The 25,151-nt window shown below is 39.0% G+C and overlaps 1 protein-coding gene across 1 annotated transcript; it reads left to right on the forward strand.

Moving 5' to 3' along the window:
* Window positions 1–6,987: 6,987 nt before the first annotated feature.
* On the forward strand, window positions 6,988–15,969 carry LOC148832821 (uncharacterized). Its single transcript, XM_088918189.1, has 7 exons — window positions 6,988–7,021; window positions 8,855–9,112; window positions 9,719–9,767; window positions 12,173–12,270; window positions 14,558–14,613; window positions 15,456–15,521; window positions 15,785–15,969. The coding sequence occupies exons 1-7, from the start codon at window positions 6,988–6,990 to the stop codon at window positions 15,866–15,868; spliced, it is 645 nt and encodes a 214-aa protein (XP_088774315.1). The 3' UTR covers window positions 15,869–15,969.
* The last annotated feature ends 9,182 nt before the right edge of the window (window positions 15,970–25,151 follow it).

The following is a 25,151-nucleotide window of genomic DNA, read 5'->3' on the forward strand; positions in this document are numbered from 1 at the left end:
AAGATTCTTAAATATCCAATACGGCCATCAAATCATGCAATCTTTCAGCCTCATTATTATTCATTCACCTTTTGGCCTATACAATCCTTTGAATATTTGTAACTTTTCATCTCCTTATATTGCCGGATTAATAGTAAAAACTTGATCTTTCGAAAGTTTTTTTCAGCCATATTAGATCTGTATTTTTTTTCCTGGAGGTGCTTGGTTGAAAAAAAAAATGGTATTGTATATGTAAACTGTAATGGTGTTTTTTCCTCAAAGTTGCGTAATGGAAGTTGCTACATTAAAAACCATGGCCAATATAGGCCCCTCAAATTTCACGTCTGGTTAATATGTATACATTTTTATATGTTGAGACATATGTTCACATTAATGTGGAACTAATGAGGAATAGCCTGTGAATTTTAGTTCACAGCTGAATAAAACTGGTCTTGTGATATGACAGCCATATAGTACATTTTCTTCTGGTCGATGAGTGCAGTCATGCTCATTATGGAACACAAATTGGATCACTCATGTGTTTTGCAAAAAAATCTGCTAGCCCCCTCTCCCCCCCTCCAAAAAATAGTCCATATCTTCTCTTAAAGGTCATATGCTAAACTGTTATAATACCCTATAAACTGCATTCAAAGATTGGAATCAGTGCTACAGACATTGGATTAACAGAGATATAAACAAAAAGATATTGAAAGGATAATGTTAATTTAAACACTTTTATTGCCCTTCAATTATTTAAACTAAGAAACTTACAATGTGAACTAGTTTGCTCATCAATTTTCAGCTTTTCTCTGTGCCACATAGTATGTACAGTACAGTATGTACTCTTACCATATGAAGATTAACCTAAATCTGTGTTATTTTTGTGACCTTTTCAAATAGGGTCATAGTTACTCTGAAAATGTATATTTACATAAAGGAATAGGTAACGGGTTTATTGCATTCTGAAAAAAAAAAGAAAGGAAACACAATTTTTCGGCTGTGGAGCCTTCTTCAGGTGTGAAGAGGAAGAAGAAGCCACTTGAAGAAGGCTCCACAGCCAAAATGTTGTGTTTCCTTTCTGCATGGAATAAACCCGTTACCTGTCCTTTGCAGCCTACGCATGCTGACACAGCTACCTACTTGAACTATTTACATACAGTAAATACAAGTAATTGGTTTATTCCATGCTGAAAAGAGAAGAAAGAAAACACAACATTTTGGCCGTGGAGCCTTCTTCAGGTTCTTCCTCACACCTGAAGAAGGCTCCACGGCCGAAATGTTATGTTTTTTTCTCTTTTCAGCATGGAGTAAACCTATTATGTGTTCCTTTGCAGCCTCCCCACGTGATCTATTTACACAAATAGGAACACGTAGTAGGTTTATTCCATGCTGAAAAAAAGAAGAAAGAAAAACAACGTTTTGGCCGTGGAGCCTTCTTCAGCCTTCTCCAGGGCCGAAACTTTGTGTTTTCTTTCTTCTTTTTTTCAGCATGGAATAAACCTATTACTTGTGCCTTTGTAGCCTACGGATGCTGACGCAGCTACCCACCTGAAATACTTACATAAATATACATGTTTTGTCAAACAATAACCTTTTCTGTGAATACTGGCCTCTCTGAAAATCAAAAGTGAAGCCCGTACTAACTCTTTAGTGCAGACACCATCACAGTGACATCACCCACTTGAACACTGGACCCTGCGGACATCTCTGGCATCAGCACACCCAGTCTCTTGGCAGGGTAGCAGGTTCTCCTTGGTTGAAGGAAAAACACTTTGTTCGTTCTGATCACAAGTGTCATGATCCAATCCTGGCAGAGCTCTGCCTGTTACACGGACATATTCATAATTATTATTGAGCATCAACCTACATCAACCTACAGTATGTTTGTGCTCTCTAAAAATATACATTTTTACCTAAACAATGCTGATAATATTTGGATAAATACTGGGTAAAAATAAATATTGGATTAATATTGTTGTCCACTGAATTTCTATTTAACACATTGGGGAACAGGTTGCACAATAATCATTTGGAAATAGAACAAATAATGTATTATGATTAGCAGCATCTTGCAGGAGGGAAACTCCTCTGTCTCCTCTGTTGCAGTGATTAAATTGCCATCGCAGATTTCAGAGCTGTCTGACAAGTCACCCTGTCCTCTGGTGTAGCAATAATGTCACAAGGGTTTGTGGTCTAGTAATGACATACAGTAGGCCACTTGCAGTCCAGTTCCTCCAAGTCCAGTTTGCTGATCTGATCTGTCAGCTCAGGCACACAGGGTCTCAGACTACGAAAGCAAACATTGTCAGCACTGCTGGCTCTAGGAAGGTAGCTTTTGCTGCTGCTGCTGCCGCTGTGTGCTACAGTATGTCTTCTGTCTGCTGCAGCTCCTCCACCTCAGGCATGTTGTGGAACCATGGTGGAGTTACAGAAAACTGAGGTTTACTTGTGGCTGTTGTTTCTTCAGTGATGGATGTTGTTGTGCAGCTCGTGGCTGTGTGGAGGCCTCTGTCCTGAGCAGTGGATTCATGTGTGCAGTCTTTTGTGCATGTCTTATAGCTGAGAAATGTCATTACTCAAAAGAAAAGTGAGCTTTTATAGTGTTCATCACAGGCAAAACAGTTTTCTCTCCTTTAGTGAGCTGTGATGGACTGGCATCCTGCCCAGGGTGTGCCCCACCTTGCGCTTGTTGGTTTCTGAGATGGCTATAGCATGTACTGCAAGTGGCAGTTAACCAATCAATGACATCTGAAATAACGTATTGCCAGGATTTGGAACTTATAACTATGAACAGATATTGCGTACTGATTAACTTCCTATTGCAAAATCATCACTCTTCATACAGTATTTCAACATCTTCAGTACTGTTAACTTCTCCTTTTAAGTGCTTGTGCTCTGATTTGCACTTTCAAAAAGGTGTGAAAATGATTGAAAAGTGAAAATAATTATGGGTTCGGGAACTTGAATATACTCTATATGAAAAAACAATTCTTCCATCTTCTTCAATGAAGAAAGCTTTTAAGCAGGGCATTGCTTCCCATTGCCTGAGGAGTCCTAAAGCTTAGAACATGAGAAAATAGTAATACTTAAAAATGCAAGGAGGTTATTTGGCTCATGTTGTCATATACAGTAGTCTTCAAAGGAACAAGTAAAGATTTATTGCATGCTGAAAAGAGAAGAAAACAAACACAACATTTCAGCTGTGGAGCCTTCTTCGGGTGTGAGAAAGGAAAGTCAGCAGCTGATATAGTCATATAGCCTAATTTGTGCTCCAGATTTGATTTCATAAGACATTTTATCCACAGTATATAATTCTGCTTCAAGATATCATATCTTTCCAATTATAATTTTATAATATCTTTATTTATTCTCTTATTTTCCTAGATGATTTTTATTTTCATGTATTCCTATTATTTACATTATTATATAGTCAATGTAGGACATTTCCCTACGGGATTAATAAAGTATTATCTATCTATTTCCATAAGCATTAATATGTATCTTGTTACACCTCTGGACTGATTTGAGATTAACAATGTTTGTTTATAACAAGATTACTAAAATTGTACACAATATTCACACAATTTTAATACAATAATACAAGACATTCTGTGCTTTTAACCATGTATCCTAATATTCTGTTAACTTTTTTATTGCTTTACCACATTGTCTAGAAGATGTAATTGTAAGATGTATGTGTTAACATAAACACGTATTTTTCATAACTTTATAACTTTCATTTTCAGTTTCTACAAAGTTTGCTAATCCTCCTGTTTTTGTATTTGCTACATTTGTATTTTTTGGTTTATAGTATAATGCATACAGTATAGCACTGCTACATATATCTGTTTTTCAGTTAAATCATTGAGCATGTCTTATGCATTTAGCCTTGTTCACTGGACTGCTAATTTGTTTGGTCTGGTTTTCTTTTATTGTGGGTTTTATGCATTGCAATCATTTGTTTAAAAGGACAATGTAAAGGAGACTCTGTGGCACCTTCTCTGCTACTAGAGAAAATAGCAGTATTCCCTTCTTATGTGACTACTTGTTTTATTTATTAAATTAATTTCCATGTAATTTAATGTATGGTGATGCAGTGGTTAGTATTGCTGCCTTATGGTCACCCCCAGACATACAGGGGGTCTCCTGGTCACCCACTATGAACGGCTGGCCCTATGGTCCACAGCCAGTCTCTGAGGGCCGCTTGGTCCGCCGGGGGACTTTGTGTGCTTTTCGCCCCGTCTGGCATGGCCGCCTGGGAATGGGTTTCTCTGGTGCTCCAGATGCCTCCTACAGATAAAGTGGTAGGTTAATTGGCTTCTGGGAAAATTGGTCCTTGTGTGAGTGTGTACATGTCTGTGTACCCTGCCACAGTGGCATTCCCTCAGGGTGAAGTCTGCCTTGAGTACATTGCTTGCCAGAATAGGCACTGAATCCCCCGTGACCCTGCATTGGATGAAATGGTTAGAAAATGGATAGGACGAATGTACAGTATTGATTATTTTGTCTAGTCAATAGTAATTAAAATAAAGTTTTTATTCATTCTGACTCTATCATACTTATAGTACATGAGAAAAACTGAGATTATGAAGGATAATGTATCCTAACGGGTTTAATTTTAAATTTAGGGTTAAATTAAGAATTAATATGCAGAATAAACAAAACTCATCCAGATACAATTAAAGATAAAGAGGATTAAAGTGTTAAATAATAGTGATAATAATGCAAGATATATACTGATGGAAGAATGAAACGTTTTCTGGAATGAGAATACTATACCTGTAGTTATACTGTAGCTTATGTACCTTCACAAAAAGTTGTCAGTTTGTTTTAAGCCCTCTGTAGTATCCGAATTCCACCTTAAGAAAGGCGAGTTTATGGCTGACTATGCCCGTGCAGACTCCACAATAAATTTCGACAGGATTAAAAAGTAAACGTGTTTTATTTAGATTCACTTTGGTTTCGTCATCAAACAAAAATAGGAGAAGTTTTTCACAATACCAAAAACTATTCCTCAAAACTTAAGTAAACTAAACTAAACCCACACCTTCGCAAGCACATCACAACCATTGCGCTCCAATTTCCTCTAAGATTTTTTGAAAACTAAAACTTCTAGAATTTACCTTAAAGAACATTGGCGATTGGCCGTCTTAAAGGCATACGCACAATTTACGCAAACAAAACGACGTGGTTTTCAAATAGTAGAACATCAACATATTTACAGGATTGTTTTTAAAGGAATACAACCAAAATAAAAAATCACATGGCTCCTACATTACCGGCCCCTAATTGTTCTTAACCTACAATGGAACAATTACCTACAACTTAAATAAAAGGAGCCATGATAACTAAATTTCAAGGACTGATTTATGTCCTTAGGAACTTTAGGAAGTTCTGACAGTTTGATTTAGTCAGTCTCTAAGAGTTGGTTCCTTTCACATGGCTGTCTTCTTATTCTGCTTCCTGAAGGAGACAGATTTTGGTAATTGGTCTGTCTAAAACATTGGTCTTTGTTTTAATCTGTATTTGTCTCACAAGTCCAAGTTGCAAATCACATCAAAGCTCGTTAGGTTCACTTTTCCCCAATGAGGTCCATGTGGAACAATGCCTTATAAATTCACCAGCTCCACTGTGTCCCGACTGCAGAGAAGGTATCAGTAGACCGGCAGGACAGATGACCGTCCAAGATCCCGTCACCCTCGAGTGACCACACCAGAGCAGGATCGACACATCAGACTGGTCCATCTGAGAGATCGTTTCAGATCCGCCACCTGTACTGCTGCTGAAACTGCTGGCAGACACAATGCCCATCAGTGACAGAAGAGTGAGGCTCATTGCTGCTGGACTTAGTGCAAGGCGACCTGTCAGAGTTTCCAGCAGTGATTAAAGATATTATGGCACTGACAGCACTGCATACTAACTAATATCCTGGGGATACAGGAAATACGACAGATGGCACAGCTCTGCAGAGCATTGGGAAAGTGGTTCAGTAGTGTCTTACAGCCTGAACTGCGCTTTCAGTTTTTAACAGTCACCCACTGCCTATGAACCCTAATGTTTTTGTACATACAAATTGTATATTTTGTACAGAAAATACATGTATAATTGTACAGTAATAAATTAATTCATAAATTTCTTTGATGGTGTCTTGGGTAACATATTAGGCAGGTCATCTGTTGTCTGTAGCAGTTCACCAGAGGCATATGCACAATCTTCCCTGTGAAGAAAACAAACCTTGATTATGTTTTAATTCATGTACTAGGCCATTCACAGTTCTATGGATGGATTACTGTGGAACTAACTATTTTCTAATATTTTGGTAATCCGTATATAGCAATGTATATTGTACTGTATTTATATACAAAAACATTACTAAATTAATTTAACTAAAAACACACAAAAACATTCAAATAGAACTGCAGCCATTTCTATAACTATGAGGAACTGTGAAGAATTAATAGTGCCAAAAGACCTCTGGTTTAGTACTATGACGGTTTGTAAAATAAATTCAGCCTATTTATTTAACTGTTTCTGCATAGAAACTCCCTAGATCACTGATTCCCCATTTAAGTTTATGGATTTACTAAGGACACACAATGGATTTGATTAGATTTTTAATCTCATAGTTTATTTTAAAACTGTCACATTGACAACAATGAAATTATGTTCTGGGAACATAAATCAACAGAGGGGTTATTATTGTCTATTGGGCCCCACCTGCTACCAAAAAAATAATAAAAAAGAAAATTTGAAAGAAAAAAGGTTTCTGCCATTGTCATTTACAATTATTTGCCAGGCTAAAATGTAAAGAAAACATTAACATCAAGTAAATTCCACTGAGTCATTTAAAATTTCGAAACAGAAAAGGAAACTGCAGCAGTAGCTGTGGTTTTCTGTAGTAAAATGTCAAATAAACAAAGTGAGAAATCCCTGAGGACATCTTATTCTTATGTTTGTGGTGTTTCATTCAGAATTATTCACTGCGGATAGACTCTCTTCACCCTGAAAATGATTTGTCTTCTCCTGTTGGCTTTCTTCCAAAGTAAGATGTTTCTCATTTCTTGGTGTGTTATTTTATAGACATATGAAGCTTTATCTACTTTTCAGAAATGTAAATTGTTCCTTTTACCTGTCAGACTCTCATCCTGTTACATAGTTTTTCTACCCAGGGGACATTATTTACTCCTAAGAGTAAAGGGAAATTTAGTGATACCCATAAACTAAATAAACATCTTTTCTTCAATGTATGTTGTACTAATGTTTTTAAAAATCCTTAGTAATCAATCAGCTAAAATGTTATCGCACATTACTAATATTTGGCAGCAGCTAACATAAATCAGCATCAGATTATTTCATGCTGTTACAGCACATTTGTTTTCATATATTGCATTTTCCTGTAGTTCACTTTTACCCCATCTTCTCAATTATACTGCATACATTTAACTAAATATTTGAATTATGTTTTTACAAGTATAAATATTTCATTTCAATTTCAATAACACTTTTCTTTAAGAGATTTACTTTTCAAGTCTCTTAAAGTTTTCAGCAGGTGAACTTGTAGACGTTTTCTTTGACTCGATTCCTAGTTGCATGTTGCAAGTTGCTAAAGAGACTAAACAAATAAATAGAAGAAGAAACAGAAGAAACAGTTCTTCATTACCATTCTTATAAATCTACCTGCATTGTTATCTGGACACTTTTATAATTATTTTTTACACGGGCACTTTCAAGCCAAATCCCAACATTCTTTGACCCCCTGCATATAACAAAAGTAAGGTTAAAACCCATGAACAATATGAATCTTGATGTACAATTTAAATACATTATTTTTCAGGTAAAACTGTATGCTTTTTTTAAAAGAAGTGAACGAATAAATGTATTCCTAAATACATATTTAAATACCGTTTGTCCTGTCAAGGATCACGGGTGATAAATAAACCATTTTAGCACATCAATGCTTTTAAACAGTAGTGTTCGGTCCTTTCTTTCAGTAGCTCAGGGGTTCTTTTTGTGAAAAAGAATGAATTAAGAGAAGACGTGACTGAATAAAATGCCTTCCTAGTATTACGAGAGATTTCAGAGGAATCTAAATATGATAAAGAATTGGAAGAGACTAACAAAAATAAGACAGGATGGCTCAGATGAGAATGAAGAACTCACTGAAAAAACATGTCAGGAAGAGTAGTTACATTTGGACGACATAAGGTGAATAAATTGGGACAAACACATTCAAAGCTGTCACTTTTACTTTGATGTTCTTACTTTAAACATAATACATTTTATTTTTAGATCTTGTTCTGACTTTAATGGATATCTTGGAAAATAAATATAAAGTTCCAATCCAAAATGTGATGTACAGTATATAGTGTGGATCTACTGGGAAGACAATTTCCAATTTACAGTACAGTCACAGGAATCTTCTGCTTTGTTGTGAAATGAGTAGGCACCCTTTTTGCTTGACAGAAGCTGAAAGCAGTGAGTGGTGGCTCTGTGGCTAAGGATCTGCACTTGTGGCTAGAAGGTTGCTGGTTCAAATCCTGCAGCCAGCAGAGGAATCCTACTCTGTTGGGCTCCTGAGCAAGGCCCTTAACCCCAACTGCTCTAGGGGTGCCATACAATGGCAGACCCTGTGCCCTGACCCCAGGCTCTCTCCCCATCTGTGTGTCTCATGGAGAGCAAGCTGGGGTATGCAAAAAGATAATTCCTAATGCAAGAAATTGTAAAGGGTTAATAAAGTAATGTTGTTATTATTATTATTATTTCATTTACAAAATTTAAAGTCATACTGTACAGGTGTTGTTGAATTGTAGGAGCTTAAAATCACGAGGCTCATGAGGGGGCTGTATTCTATAATAATGTGCTTCTGTAACTGCAGGTTTCTCCAGCCATATGCTGAGCCAGTACAAACCAGTACAGAAAGGAGGCTCTGTCACTGTACCCTGCTACTACACATCTTACGTGTTGGAGACCATTGAACACTGTTGTATAGGAAAAACTCCAAATGCTTGTGAGATTCTGATGCAAAAGAATAAAAATGCCACGAGCATTTTAACCTCAAGCATGGATCCAGAATTGTACCTGTGTAAGATGTTCCTGTATTCCTGTTTTAACAATGATAACAATTCTACGGCAGGTAACAGAGTTATACATACTTGTTCCTTTCTTATAATTAGGATGGTAAATAGTATTTTGGTTTGCTTGAATGTTATGCTATGAATTATGAGACTTTAAAACCCTTGATTTAATATATTCAGTCCATTTTCAGAAGCCTCCGACGGCAGGCGGAGCGACGCGCCGGTTGGAGTATTCTCGCTCGTATTTAATGGCAACGTCAGCTCAAAGATTTGGTTCAAACCACCAAATGGAGACGGGCGTGTCGACAAGCGGACCCTGCTGATGCGGGATTAACGCTAGGATGAGAGAGAGAGAGTCAATTTTCAGAAGAAAATGTAAAAGTAACTTACAGTAAACTCGACTGGGAGAGCTACACAGTGTTACTCTCACACCTTTAAAGATGCATTAGTTGTATGGAACAAGATAACCAGTAATGTTGTTCAAGCTGATACCCTGACTTTTTTCAAGAAATGCCTGAGTGAAATCCTTCAACACCAAACAGGCTGCATGTTCTTTTGATTTTTTATTTTTGTAGCCTTTTTTATGAAGTTGTCAGTGCTATTTGCCTTTGATAGTGTTTAAGAGTGTTGACATATCCGAATAGCTCATATTATTTTCTCTGCAGTTATGGGCTTGCCTGACATTCCCAGTGTTGAACTGAATCCCAGTACCAGGTAACAGATTCTTCATTTTGATTCTTGAAAATGATAAAATTGATTGTTATGAAGAAAAGAAGTAAAGTATATCTAAATTTCTAAATTTCAAACACCAAAGTGGTAATTCACTGCTACAGTTGGCAGCAGTATAACTAGTGCACTCAGACAAATAAAAACAATTTTATAGTACATAATTTTGAGGTGTTCTACTATAAAATAAAATTAAAATCAAAAGAGATATTGTAGTGAATTCTTAATAATAATAATAATTGCTTACACTTATATAGTGCTTTTCTGGACACTCCACTCAAAGCGCTTTACAGGTAATGGGGACTCCCCTCCACCACCACCAATGTGCAGCATCCACCTGGATGTTAATAGGGTTAACCCTAATAGGGTTAATAGGGTGTTAGGCCACCACAAGCCACCAGAACAGCTTTAATGTGCCTTGGTATAGATTCTACAGGTGTCTGAATCTATTGCTAGGATGCAACAGCATTCTTTCATGAGAAATTCCATTGTTTGGTGTTTTGTTGATGGTGGTGGAAAACGTGGTGTTATGCTTCCACCTCCTCACCAGCAGAGGGCGTTAAAAGCACTGGTTGCTGGGCCAGTTGTGCAGCTGAGGCGCAGACCACACAGACGGCTGTATTAAGTCTTAGTCAATTACAAACTTTACAAAATTACAAAAAGGCCCCCCTTCCTCAGCTCTATCTATTCAGTGCTCTCATTCACTTCAGTGGTCAGTCAAATAAGCTCTGGACCCTTACTCATCTGTTTTTCCTTATTCCTGTATTCCGTTGCTTTTTTCTTCTTTCTTCTTCTTTTTCTTCTTTCTTCCATCAAGTTCCTCTGTGTTTATGTTCTTCTGCTTTTTGTGGTATTTCCTTTGTATGTTTTAGAGTAATAAGGGGTTTATTCACTGCAACCCAATCATAGCATTGCTCTCTGTGAAGTTCTTGACAAACTTTACTTGATGAAACTGCCTGCTCATGCCTTAGATTGACATTTGCAGTCTGAAATTCAGAGTAACTCATCTGTTTTGCCTTGCATCTTGAACCAATGGACATCACAGTCAAAGAGTATGTTCTTTTGTCCACAGTTATACATAGCTGATGATGTCTTTCCTTCAGACTTCCATGCCAACATCACCTTAGCCACTGTTCCTCATGAAACATCAGCAAGACAAGCACTCTTCATCACTGAAACTCCTGCCAAACATGCCCAAACAATCACTCCTCTCTCAAAGTCACTGAGATACTGTACCTTCTACTAGCCATGGTGCCCAAAATAATGGGTAAATGGGACTTCCCAGCATTTTTATACGGTACACGACCCTAAGCATGATGGGATGTTAATTGCTTAATTAACTCAGAAACCACATCTGTGTATCCACACCCTTTGTAACCCCATTTAATAGGAAATTAAAAAAATGTTTTCTTGATTTTGGCAGTTACCTGTAAGCTACATATGATCAGAATTCAGCAGCTAGAATCTTGACCAGGTCTCACACATCACTCCTGTCTTGTAGTCTTTACACCTGATTACTGACAGTAGTAAGTAATATATTTAATATTACTTATTACTAGAGTTGGTTTGAGTTGGATATAAAATCTCTCCCCTTATGTACACATGGCTTAGCTCTTAGGTATTTAGCTGACAAGCTGTGTTTCACCTTCACCTGACCTTTGCTGAGCTGAGTCTTGTTCACTGTGTGTTTCCACTGCTCACCTACACTCTGTGGGTGACAGGGCCTTCAGCTGATGTGCCCCTAAACCCTGGAACACCAAGAAAATCAGGAACTCGTCCACACTGGGTGCTTTTAAGCCTAGTCTAGAAAATGCTTTTTCAGAGGAGAATTTTCCATAATTTGCTTTTTATGTATTATTAAAACTTTTCATATGGCTACTTTTAAAGATAATATATAAAATAATCTATTATTATAACCAGCACATTACCACCAGAGTCTGTTCTTTTAAACATCTGGTCTTTTTGTTCCTTAAACCTGTTTAAGTTAAAAAACATCAGAGCATATGAACTGCACCTATACGTTTATAAATTATTTATTTTCATGTCTTTTCAAGGTGTGCACTATATGATAACACTCTACTGAGAGCAGTACTACAATATGACTCAGTAAACATTCGCAGATCGTACAATCAAATAGTCTTAAGACTAAATTACACAAAGCTAAGACAAAGGGCACAATAGGAAATACCTGGAAAAATGTAAGCAGTGTTATAAAACTACAGTGGCTTTTAAGTAAAATTGACAAATTAAAATAAGAAGAGCTACAACAAGCTAAACTGACAAAATTCAAACCTTAATCAACATTCTCCCATTATAAGGCAGAAGCTAAAAGACTCACATTAATGGCACCTTCCTTGATTTGAATGACCACACTGTATGTCTTTTACTCCCAGGGTAGATTTTATGATTCTCTTAGTGACTGTTGGAGTGACCCTTGCTGTTCTTGTTCCTGCCCTTATTTTAATTTTGAAAACACGGACGAATGCAGAAGGTAAGTTCAATGTTTCCCAATATGAAGGTCTTTTTCTCTCACTTCTGCCTTATTGAGTAGCTGATCACATACAGTGGGTTATTATTATATAGCAGGCTTTCTTAAATGCATTCATTCTTTCTAAGGTGAGATGTGGCTTTCAATAAATTGTATGAATTTCTAATTGTACAATTATATACATTATTAATTGGCACATTTCCCACAGGCCTGACAGTGACACCAATGTTGTTTGTGTCACCCTGTAATTTAAATTGAATATACCTTCCTGTAATAAAGTTACTACAGTTAAGAAAATCTGCTGTACAGCAGAGTTTTGCTTCCACATGCAGATGTGTGAAGTTAACTCACGTGCACACATCCACCCTAATCTCTGTCACAACCTCATCAACCAAATAACCCGTTATATGAGTCTAGACACCAGAACCATGGAGATTCCCCTCACAACGGCAGCTGCCCTCTTACACTTCTAATTGATGTTTGGCAAAACATGTTGACAAAAATAATATGTGATCACATTGTAATATTATGAAAAAATAATCATAAACGTTCTGATTAAGCTGCAAAACATGTTTTATTCCTTACTTTTGAGTGGACAGAGTCCACCATCTTGTACTAACAAATCACTCAACATCTGACACACTGTGACCTCTACATTGAATTTTAGGAAAGCGAGCACTGAGTAGAGAAGCAATGCATCTCTCACTGAAAACATTAGCTCATAAAAACCCACCAATCCCCAGTGGTTACTCTTCCATGGCAGGTCAAGAACACCTTGGTGAGCAGTGTTTTGTCAGCTCTGCACCATGTTTTAGGGAATTTCAGTCACAGTGAGTCTGTGACATAGTTTGGGTTTAAACTGTTGAACTTTAAAGCCTTCTAGACAAATAGTACAAAGAATAGAAATACTGCATGTCATTTAGATAAGTTGTCACTTGGAGAGGCAAGAACATCAGAATTTTTGTTTTGGAAGATGACAAGCTTAATTAAACATACAATCACATTAAACAAATGACCTCTGATTTTGCCTCCTTTGACATTTTCAGAAGATGTGTAATCTGTTAGGTGGCCCAGTGGTTTATCTCTGTGGTTGCCCCTTGTATATTCAAAATTGTAGGGCCACACACTGGTCTAAAGTCACATAAGGAACACAAGGAACAGTTTCTAAAAACCCAATTAATGTAATCAGTGTTTTAGGAGGTAGTAGGAACTGGGCTTGTAACTTTAATCCCGAAGATGTGAAACAGTGCTCCATGTTAAAATTTACAAAGTTATTATAAAGTTGGGATGGCTAGTCATAGACCTGAATGGGCAATCTTTAAAAAAAACCCATTATGGACACAAATAATTTAAACGTGTATGATAGAATACCAATGTTAATTTTAATCATTTCAATTTAAGCAAATTCATTTAGCTAATATCTGCACTTAAATATTAATTAATAGATATGCTGTGGCCATGAGATAGTAGGTCATATAGTAGGTAATTGTGATAATTGTATATGGTACGAAGATAACATGTTATGCGCATGTGAAAATTATGTACTGGCCATGAGACCATGAAGATGAAGTCATACACATCAGGCCAAGAGAGATAAAAGTTGAGAGCATGAAATAAATATGTCAAATGAATCAGTGCCCCCTGATGTCACATAAAGCTCCTTTATTTATCCTTTTGGTCCTTTTTACATCTATACTGTAAGTGTTATTTACTGTTATCGTTAAGTGTGATAAATACTGTAAGTGTGTATTATGTATTTTGCCTCTTTTACTGCTATTAACATATTTGATTTCTCAGGTTATGTAGCTGTAACTATTATCTTTAATAAACATGAAATTCATTTTAACCATTCACTGGCACAGCGCTTAGTATTTTTACCTTGCAGCACTATGGCCCTGTGTTTAAGTCCTGGGGTGCTATCCCTGGGGGGCTTTTGTATGTGTCTGCATAAGTATTGTCTGGGTGCTGTGGTTTCCTCCCACAGTTTGAAGACATGTTGTTAGTTTTTTTTCGCTTCTGGGAAAATTATCCATGGTGTTAATTGTGTGGGTGTGTGTGGAGTGTATGTGTTTGTGTTAGTGAGTGCAGTGTAATAGGCTGGTGCCCCATCCAGGGTATACTCCACCTTGCACCTGTTGCTTGCTGGGACAGGTTCTGGCTCCCCGGCAATCCTAAATTGGATGAAGCAGATAGAAAATGAATGCATAGATGGACCTCTTAACAAACTACTTCAAACAAACACAAATAATTTTTCTACAATGAGTTATAGTTTCATCTTTCGATATTTCAGGAAGAAGGAAAGCCAAGTCTGCAGGAGTAGGAAATGGCAGCAGCATGGCAAATGAGGTAAGATCTTTTGAGCTCAATAGCGAGATGTGCTGTCAATTACACAATGATCATACCTTTTGACTTAAATATATATATATACATGATTGTACATAATACATGATTTTGCACTCAGACATTTTAAATAATATCAAATAAAGATATGAAAAAAGATAAATACTTATTTTTTTTGTATAGTAAGCTGTATTTGATAATACATTTCAATTTGGTTTTGAAACCTAGTCCTACAGTACACTGAAAGGAGGATAGAGCATTTAATTTGCACAACATTTGGAGAGATGTGGTTCAGTGTCATGTTTTGGGTTGACTTTGTCTATACTTTGAATAATGTGGAGACCCATTGACTGTCCCAATATTTTAACCGATTAATGAAGACCTCAATAAATTAGACAACGGACACTCTGGCATTGCTTTTTTTTTGTTATTACCGGTGCAAGCTCTTCTTGATCTAACTTGAAATGATGAACTTCAGCACAACAGAAAGGTCACTGATAAGAGTTATTTAGTTGTTTTTTGACATCGTCATTTTTCTACTTGGTTATAAAACACCATACATCTTCATTCCCTCTCTTAAACATTATTGGATTGATTTAAGGCAGGTTGCCGACATATACTTCTTTTGAAAAGGAATATATACTTCTTTTGTTGAATGCAGGTGTATTATGTTTTTATAATTAACTTATTAGGTTGAATATTATTACAACTATATTGAGAGTATACATGTTTCTTTTGATTAAAAGTAAGGTTGCACGAGTTGTTTGCAATGTTTAGAAATGTAGTAAGAATGAAAAATTCTACAATGAACAGAAATAGGTGATACTTTCATATCTTTAATCTCTTAGGGACCAGCAAGAGACAGTCCAGAAAATGTCTATGTTATCATGAGCCCAATGAGGAGCCCACCCAAAGTACTGAATGATCTGTCTGTCTGTCTGTCTGTCTGTCTGTCTGCTGGCCTGTCTGTCTGCCTGTCTTTTCACACTGTTTACAAATTAATGGCTTAAAACAAAATCAAATTAACAAATTGTGTCTTGAAAATGAACTGGCAACACCAAACATTAATATTTAAAAAAATAAATGGACATAACTAAAATGACGTGGAACTGGTCACACATGACAAGTTTAACAGATTATGTAAAATTGACTGTTTGATTTTTTTCTTCTCCTGCAGCATCCTGTGGAGCTTCAGCAGAGCTTGAGCAGTGAGAACCAAGAGAACAATGTTTACATGTCCATGAAGTTTCAAGAGAATTAGCTACAGATGGCTAATGTTTTATCCAGATCCACAAACATCAACACTGTATATACAGTCCTAGATTGCATGGTAAAGAACATAGGGGGAAGAGCAATTCTGTATTGGAGACTGAATTGAATAGTTTTTTTTATTATCCACATACAGTAAGTTGTACTTGCTGAGTGTTACACCAAAAAGATCATAGTTTTTTCACTAGGAGGATGGCTAGATGGGTGGGGAATTCAATACATGCTCTGGTTCAGGATGCCCAGTGTGGAGCCATTTGCCATTTCTACATACTGTATTGTGTGCTATTCAGTTAATTGTTAACAGAGCTCTGCTGAGCAATGCAGATCTCACAGACTAGTCCCAGGGGCTGTTACTGTGGAATCTCAGTCCTAGCTGCCTAACAACATGTTGAACTTGAATTAGTGATTGCTGGGGTCTGTGTGCTGAATGAATTTCTTAGGTGGTTCAGGGAGCATAGCATTCCTCATCGTAAATAAAGCTGAATATAATATAAAAGATACAAACAGAAAAAAATACAGATCTTAGAAACAAAAACATACTGAAACCTGTTACTTCCAATTCTTGGCAACATGGATACTCCTTCCACCAATATAATTTAAATATTACATGGACCATTTGGTGTTAAAAATTCTTTTCATTGCATTACTTATAAATAAACTCATTATTCTTTTACAATTTGGGTTTAGACTCGGTTATCTTGCCATGCTCTGTCCTACAAAAACTGCTGCACAGAAACATCAGATGTTCAGTTAATAAAGCAGACTGATCACTTTCTTTCCTCTGTGAGACCAGTGATCAAACACCTCATAGCAGGAGCATCAACATGATAGTCATTCAGTCCTTTCTGGTCATTTACGTTGTTGTAATCAAATATACTGTAATAGTGACAGACCACCACCTCAATAACTGGCTCAAGGAGGCTGCACACATTAAAAACTTACAATGGAAAACTACAGCACTGCATATCTACTATACTAAATCCAACTATCAACCAACACTGTGAAACTCTTCCAGACATTCCTTTAATCACAACCAATGTGAGAATGTGTCTACCTTGCCTTTTTATGAGCATAACCTCCTTTAAGCTGAAACACAAAGCAGAAAATAAAATAGAAAATTATTTTGATAGTTTTTGCAATATAAAATAAATGAGAGGTTTCAAAGGCTTTTAAAAATCACTAAATCAATGAAAGTACACGTTTTTGTGGCTTTATTCTAAATTTCAGGAAAGCCCTCAATGATGAAATCAGACATGCAGATGTCTTTCTCTTCACTTGCTTATTCACAGCTCATTTGCTGAGAACTGCCTTTTCTTGTTAGGAATTATAATGATAGGTCTGTGATGTCATACAGGAAAGACCCTGGTGCCATGGTGACACCAAAGCGTGCAAGACTAATCTTAAAGAAAACAAGCTGATAACAATCTGAACACTGAAAGAGGACAGGCAGTCACTTCTAAAAAAGGCTAATCTTATCTAAAATATGATTGTTAGATAAAAAAACACAAGTTTTAAAAGCAAACAAATATTAGTCTCAGACAGTCTCACCTTGATCTGTATGGTTTTACTACACCCTCTTTTGTAATGTAGAAACATTAAGTGATTAATTTATTTTTTATTTAAAAAGAACACTATGAATATAAATGTCAGATATATTTAACATTTTTATAGAAAAGAGTGTGCAATATCACATATTTGTTACATCACCCTTATTAACAGAGAAGCCTTTCAAAACCCCCTTATTGTAAACAAATATATTTATATTCTTTTATCTTAACACAAGAAACTGAAGCTTGTGTCATTGCACAATGCCCTTTCATAGTTCTTCTATTTTGTTTCTTAAAAGCTTTCATTTTTTGAAGAAGTAAATAATATTTGTTATAAACACAACCTACTCCACATATTCAAAAGAAGTAAGTCAATAATATGAAAGAAAAATGTAAAAGTCATGACTGCATTTTGCTGCAGCAAACCTCAACTATTTAAGGTGCACAATTAGTTGAGTGGCCTCTGTGTGTAATAGTGCTTCACGTGATTTCCGAATAAATACAGTGCATCTTTTGCTGTTAAGGACCCTCAACTAAATAGTGAATTTCAAGAATACACTCAGTCATGAGGGTGGCACAGTGGCACAGTTGTTAGCATTGCTGCCTCATGGTGCTGGGCTTAATGCTGGGTTTAATTCCAGATGGAGTGTGCTATCTTTGTAGAGTTTATGTGTTTGCATGGATTTTTGCCAAGTGCTCCTCCCACAATCTAAAGACATACTGGGTTAAATGGCTTCTGGGAAAATTGGCCCTGGTGCGAGAGTGTATTTGTGTCCTGTTATGTCTTGTGTGTGCCCTGTGATGAACTGATGACCCAGCTGGGCTGTATCCCGCCTTGAACCCTTTGCTTGCCTTGTAGCCCTATACTAGATAGCCCAGTTAGAAAATAAATTGGATGGATTCATCAAAGAAGACAAAGGAACAAGGAGCATTCAAAGCATGTCACATATAAAGTCATAGAAAAGCATAGATCAGGAGAAGGGTACAAAATATCAAAGTCTTTAAATATGACTGTGAGCCCAGTCTACCTAATCTTGAAAAAAATGGAAAACATATTGTTTCCGTAACTGAGCAGCTGGGAAAGGAGGAAGTTGTTGAGAGATGTAACTGTGAGTCCCCGCAATGGTTTTGAAAGAGCTTCAAAGTTCAGTGGCTGAGATGGGAGGAAATGTGCATGAGTCAACAACATCCCTTTTGTGTTACATGGTTGCTTGAGACCCGAGACTGTTAAAGGTTTTAGAAACATTTTATTAAACAGTTTTTGAACAAGTCTTTAAAATGGGATGTCATGCAACCTTCAACTTTTCTTTCTAGTAATATATATATCAAAGCTCATTTAGTGTAAACATTAACAAGTGTTCAACATCCCCATTCTTTTGCTTGCTATTTTACCAGATGTATACATAGTAAACATACAAATACCAATTCTTTTAAAAGATTGGTTTATATACTTTTTTATATACATCATTTATATACTTATATACAAGGAATATCTTGTGTAACAGACTTAGTTAATAACAGTTATAGCAGTACAGATTTAACACAGTTTCTTATATTCCTCATAAACTCAGTCTAAATATTTGGGATTGGGCCTAAAAATGTGCCAAGACCTACTTCTGTAAGGGCTTGTGAATGTATTCCAGCTGGTTGGGAAGTGTTCATGTGCTTTGTTGGCTGTTTAACCTCATATTATTCTTCCTCTGAAGTTTATGATGCAGGGGATTCTAGAACATTATGTTAATTAGAAAGAAGCAAAGTGTTCTGTAGTGCAGGTCCTGAAAATTTCAGAATTCGTCATCGTGGGTTTTTAGAGACTGTTTTGATGGTTGCCAGGGGATCTGATCCATATAGAATCTGTAATCTAACAACTTGTTTAGATTTAAGTGGTTATACAGTAGGGTTACACTTGGAAAGGCAAAGGCAACGTTAACAACTGCTCCAATTACATGCTGATCCGGCTGCTGTGCCATACAATGAAGATTTTTGAGCATGTGCTGGACGCACGACAAAGAACCATCGTCAATATCTCGCCAAACCAATGCAGCTTTGTGAAAAACTGCGGAATAATAGATGCCATACATGCAACCCGCCTACTGATGGAAAGGCACCACGAGAAGAGGAAAACAATCCACATGGCATTTCTTGACCTGGAAAAGGCATTCGACAGGGTACCACATGATCTCATCTGGCTGGCGCTGTGACAGCACCACGTCCCCGAAGCCTATGTCAGCTGGACAAAGCTCCTGTACCAAAAGGCCACTAGCTCAGTATGTTGTGCAGCTGGAACCTCAGACACCTTCCCTATCAATGTTGGTGTCCACCAAGGCTCAGCGTTGTCTCCTCTACTCTTCATACTTTGCATGGATACGGTGACCAAAGATATCCAAACGAGGCATCCATGGACGCTATTGTATGCCGACGATGTTATGATAGCAAGCGAAACGCGACACGGCCTCGAACAGCAAGTACAGGAGTGGAAGATGCGCCTTGAACGATTCGGGATGAAACTGAACATCAAGAAGACGGAGTATCTGGAATGCGGTGATCAAACCGATGGCACAATCGCAGCTGGTGGGGTCCAACTGAACAAAGTGACACAGTTCAAGTACCTAGGCTCATGTGTCAAGTCCGACTGCACTACCCTCCAAGACGCCAAGAAGCGAGTCAGAGCCGCTTGGATGAAATGGCGGCAGGTCACTGGAGTACTATGCGACAAGAAGATCCCTTTGCACCTGAAATCCAAAGCCTACCACTCAGTGGTCAGACCAGTGGCCCTATACGGAACTGAATGCTGGCCAACGACAAAGAAACATGAACAGGCACTCCATATGATGGAAATGAAGATGCTGTGATGGTAGAGGAATAAAGTGGGTGGCTTTAGAGAAACGGTTGGTGACGGTCATAATGGTGGTGTTGACCTGGCTGCAGGGGAGGTCAGTGATGAAGTCTATGGCGATGTGTGACCATGGGCGATTAGGGATGGGAAGAGGTTGAAGAAGGCCGGTTTTCTTTGAACGCGGCGTTTTAGAACGGGCACACGTCTGACAGGTCTGAATGTCTGACATCCTTAGCCATGGAGGGCCACCAGAGGTCCTGTGATAAAAGTTCCAGGGTCCGTTGAATCCCGGGGTGACCGGAAGAGAGGGAGTCATGACCCCATGGGAGGACTGGTGAACATAAGTGGGTAGGAACAAAGAGCTTATCGGGTGGGTACTGGGGAGCTGGGTTGTTAACTACAGCTTTCCTGACCTGGTGAGTGATGGGAAGGTAGACAGCCGCAATGATCCTGTTGGGAGGAATTATAGGTTCCAGAGGGACGTCTTGTTCCGGGGTTCATAGAGGCGGGACAAAGCGTCGGCTTTGGTGTTCTTAAAACCAGGCAGGTAAGTAATGGAAAAACGGAAACAGATAAAGAAAAGTGCCCATCTGGCCTGGCAGGGGTTGAGTCTCCTAGCTGCCTGAATGTACGCCAGGTTCTTGCGGTCTGTCATTATTGTGATGGGATGCTGGGTGCCCTCAAGCCAATGCCTCCACTCCTCCAGTGCTAACTTGATGGCCAGTAACTCCCTGTTGCCCATGTCATAATAAGCCTCAGCTGGCGACAGCTTTCTGGAGAAGAAGGCGCAGGGGTGTAGGGTGTTCTTTTCCCCGTGTCTCTGGAAGAGGACAGCGCCAACCCTGTGGACAGAGGTGTCGACTTCAACTATGAAGGGTAATAAGGGATCAGGGTGTTGGAGCAGAGGATAAAAAGTTGTTTAAGTCTCAGGAAGACTTTGTGGGCTTCAGGGTTCCATTTGCCCAGGCCAGGCCCCTGACGTGTTAGTGCTGTGATTGGGGCGACAACCGAGCTAAAGTTCCTGATAAATCAGCGGTAAAAGTTAGCAAACCCCAGAAAGTGCTGGTTCTGTTTGAGGTCTCTAATAGCCGTTACCTTATCAGAATGCATTTCCACACCCTCAGGGGAGATGACATCCCCGAGGAAGTGAATTCTTGAGAAATTAAAAATGCATTTTTCAAGCTTAGCATAGAGATTATTCTTGATGAGACATGAAAGGACCACATAGACATGGGAGATGTGGTCCTGGAAGTTATTAGAAAAGATCAAAATATCATCCAGGTAAACTAAAACATATCTGTGCAGGATGTCTCGAAAAATATCGTTAATGAATGATTGAAAAACGGTGGGGGCGTTAACCAGGCCAAAGGGCATGACGAGATATTCATAATGTCCGTGAGTTGTCATAAATGCAGTTTTCCATTCGTCTCCCTCCCTAATACAAATAAGATTATAAGCGCCTCGCAGATCCAATTTACCGAATATTGCTGCTCCCGAAGAGATTTGAATACTGATAGTATAAGAGGGAGGGGGTAGCAGTTGGGAATAGTGATGCCATTGAGACCCCGCTAGTCAACACAGGGTCTGAGTGAGCCGTCCTTTTTTTCCACAAAGAAAAAACCGGCGCAGGCTGGTGACAAGGATGGGCATATGAAACCCGCAGCCAGGGAGTCCAGGATGTATTCCCCCAGAGCTTTCTCTTCCGGACCTGAAAGGGAGTAGACCCGCCCCTTTGGAGGTAACGCACCAGGAAGTAGATCAATCACGCAGTCGTAGGGGCAGTGAGGTGGAAAAGAAAGGGCCTTTTGTTTACTAAAGACCTGCTTGAGATCAGAGTACTGGGGAAGAATCCCGGGCAGGGGGTCCAGGGAGACAGAGGCTGTAGAAATGCACACTGGAAGACAGCAACACTCAGAGTGGCACTGAGGGCCCCAGGCCAGGATCTCATTGTGGGCCCAGAAAAGGTGAGGGTCATGTTTAAGAAGCTAGGGGAGTCCAGGAGTAGGAAATGGATGCTTTTTTGATGGGTAGCCCCGATGGAAAGGGTGAGTGGGACTGTCTGCCAGCAGATCTATCCAGGGGAGAGTGGTGAGTTGTCAAGGGAGGTGACTTGGAGAGGGGATGACAGAGGAACACAAGGGATCTTCTGATCCTTGACTAAAGCGACATCTAGAAAGTTCCCGGCTGCACCTGAGTCAAGAAGAGCCGAGAGATTGAGTTGGCATTTTCCCCATGAGAGGGATACAGTGGGAGAAGGGCAGGAAGTACGATGTGAGGTGTATAAACGATACTAACCCTGGGAGATGGAGATGTAGTATTGCGTGGAGGACTGTGGGGTCGGAGGGGACAAACAGGAAGAAGATGTTCAGAGGAGCTGCAGTACATGCAAAGACCCTCACTGCGGCACTTCAATCTCTCCTCTGCTGAAAGACGGTGGCCTTTTCTATCTCCGAGGGTAGTAGCCAGGGAGGTGGGTTGCGGATTGAGAAAGGTGGAGGTGGCGGGCAGGTATTTATCCATTCTTCGCTCCTGAAGCCTGATGTCAATTTCTAAATGAATGAATGACTCGGTAGATGAAGATGTCCACTGAGGTGAAGTCGAGGGGAAGGTGGATAAGTTGGTCCTTTAAAATTCAGCGATGTAGTCCTGCAGGGGGCGATTTCATTGTGTGAGGGTGGAAAGGCGGTGAGCAGCCAGGTGATGAGGATAGAGCTGACCGAAAGTGGCTTGCGAGGTGGCTTGAAACCGGATGTTTTGGGAGCATTCTGGATGAGGAGGGCGGTGGCCCAGTCCGGGGCTCGACCGGAGAGGTAGGAAACCATGTACCCTATTCTTTCGCGGTCAGAGGGGAAGCAGTCGGAATAAAGTTGGAAAGCCATCCAACACTGAGTCAGGAAGCCCTGGCAGTTGGTGGAGTCACCATCAAACTTATCCTGAACGGGGAGTGCTACAGGGCTGACAGTTGCCGCAGGGGGTTGAGGCGGTACGGCGGCTGCGGCCAGCTGGGGAGACGGGGATTGAATCACATGAGTGACGACTTGTTGAACAGCCGCTGTTAGTTGCCCCAGGGCCTGAAAGTGTTTTTGGAGTATGGTAAAAGGATTGTTCTGACCCGTGGGTTTTATATTGTTTTGGCTCAGTATTCTGTTAGCGACGAGTTATTTACAAACCCTGTGCAGTCTCAAGATGGGATCTGAAAGATAAAGTATCCAAGACGGGTGACGAAGAAAAGTGGTCGGTTTTTCCAGGCAAGGTCAAATCTGGGTAGTGAGAATGTAGTCAGGCAAACAAATCCGAGAGGGGCGAGACAAGAGAGAGGCAGCGGGAAATCCAAAGCCAAACAGTTGTAGTTAAGGGGATCCACACAAGGTAGAGAGGGTTTCAGGAAAGGAGGGCGAGGCGAACTCAGGAGGTGGATGCAATCCTAATACCGAGCGCTGGTAGGAGTGAGAAGAGGGTTTAAATAGTTGCGGGGAAAAGGTGTGGAATGAAGATTGAATAATTTGGACTTAATTGGTGCTGGGGGTGCTCGTAACAGCGAGGTATTTCATGCAGTGAAAAATGACATTTTAGTTTTTACACTCAAGCTACTGTGAATAAAGAAAAAAATATTTTCCATAATTATTGCTTAATTGAATTTAAATGGCATGTAGATCACCAATGAATGAATCAAAAACATGCTTCTATGTAGGCTGAAAGGAAAAATAGATCAACTACAAAATAATTCATCTGAACTACATACACTGGGTTTTTTTAAATCAGTTTTTGGTAATTTGTCATTCTTTTTCTTTTGACCTAGAGCAATGATCTCTTGCTGTGTCGGGAGAAGGAGGAAGTTCAGTCATACTCCTCTGACCTTCCTGCTCATCAAGACATCCATCTTGTGACATGCAGTCCTGTTCCTCCTTGGGGGAGCTGCATGTTCCACATGTGCTTGTTTGTGTCAGTGTGTGCCCTGTGTTGGCCTGGGGTCCCATCTGTGATATATTTTGCGTTCCTTGCCTGCACATGTCCAGGCTGCCCTGCAGCCCTGCAGCCCTGCTTTGGAAAAAGCTGTTAGGAAATGGATGAATAGTACACAGTACATTCACCCAGAGTGAACGCTGAGGTCAGAAGTCTGTCACTCCACTGTTTCCTAATGCAGGCACAAATCAAGCTCTGTTTTCCATGGTGAAATAGAGAAAGCTTTCCTTTGGGTATTTAATCTTGAAGCTTGTGCAGGGCATGTACTGCTATTTTTGCTGGGTTTTGTTTCATCTTCACAACCACACAGGTGAACAGACACCATCTGGCTTCCTATTTCCCTTACGAACTTGACTACTACATTAGTTCCTGTTGTCTCAAAATCCAAGTTTTTAAAGCATCTTTAAGCTCTTTTGTATTATAAAAGGATTTTGTTCTTAATGAAAACAAAAACTACAAAAAATAAATAAATGGAAAACCATAAAATGATATCACAGTGCATCTTTCTGAGATACATTAAATATCTGTAAATATATAAGTTGTTATTGTTATATATATATACTTTTATATATAAAAGTTTTACATATTGTGTTTTAAACCACAGTGAAAAGTCGTACACGGTGGTTCCTAAAAAGATAAAGAAACATTTTTAAAAGTGTCCAGCAGTTACATAAGTAGAATTGTTGCACAAGAAAATGAGCTCTGCCCAGCATTGTGCTGCAGTTGTGTTTTTTAATTTTTCTCTTAAAAAGGTCTTAAGCAAATGTCACAATGTGTCATTATTAAAAAAACATGTAGCCGAGTCTACCACACCAACAGCCTCCTCTTCAGAGCATAAATCGTAGGTGTATTTTAATTGTGTTGCCTTACCTCTTGACAGGAAACGAAAGCAGAGCCGATATACAGATCCTAATCAGCTTGTGGGAAAG

Source organism: Atractosteus spatula, chromosome 6, assembly GCF_055471065.1.
Source record: "Atractosteus spatula isolate fAtrSpa1 chromosome 6, fAtrSpa1.hap1, whole genome shotgun sequence".
In the NCBI taxonomy this organism is placed as follows: domain Eukaryota; kingdom Metazoa; phylum Chordata; class Actinopteri; order Semionotiformes; family Lepisosteidae; genus Atractosteus; species Atractosteus spatula.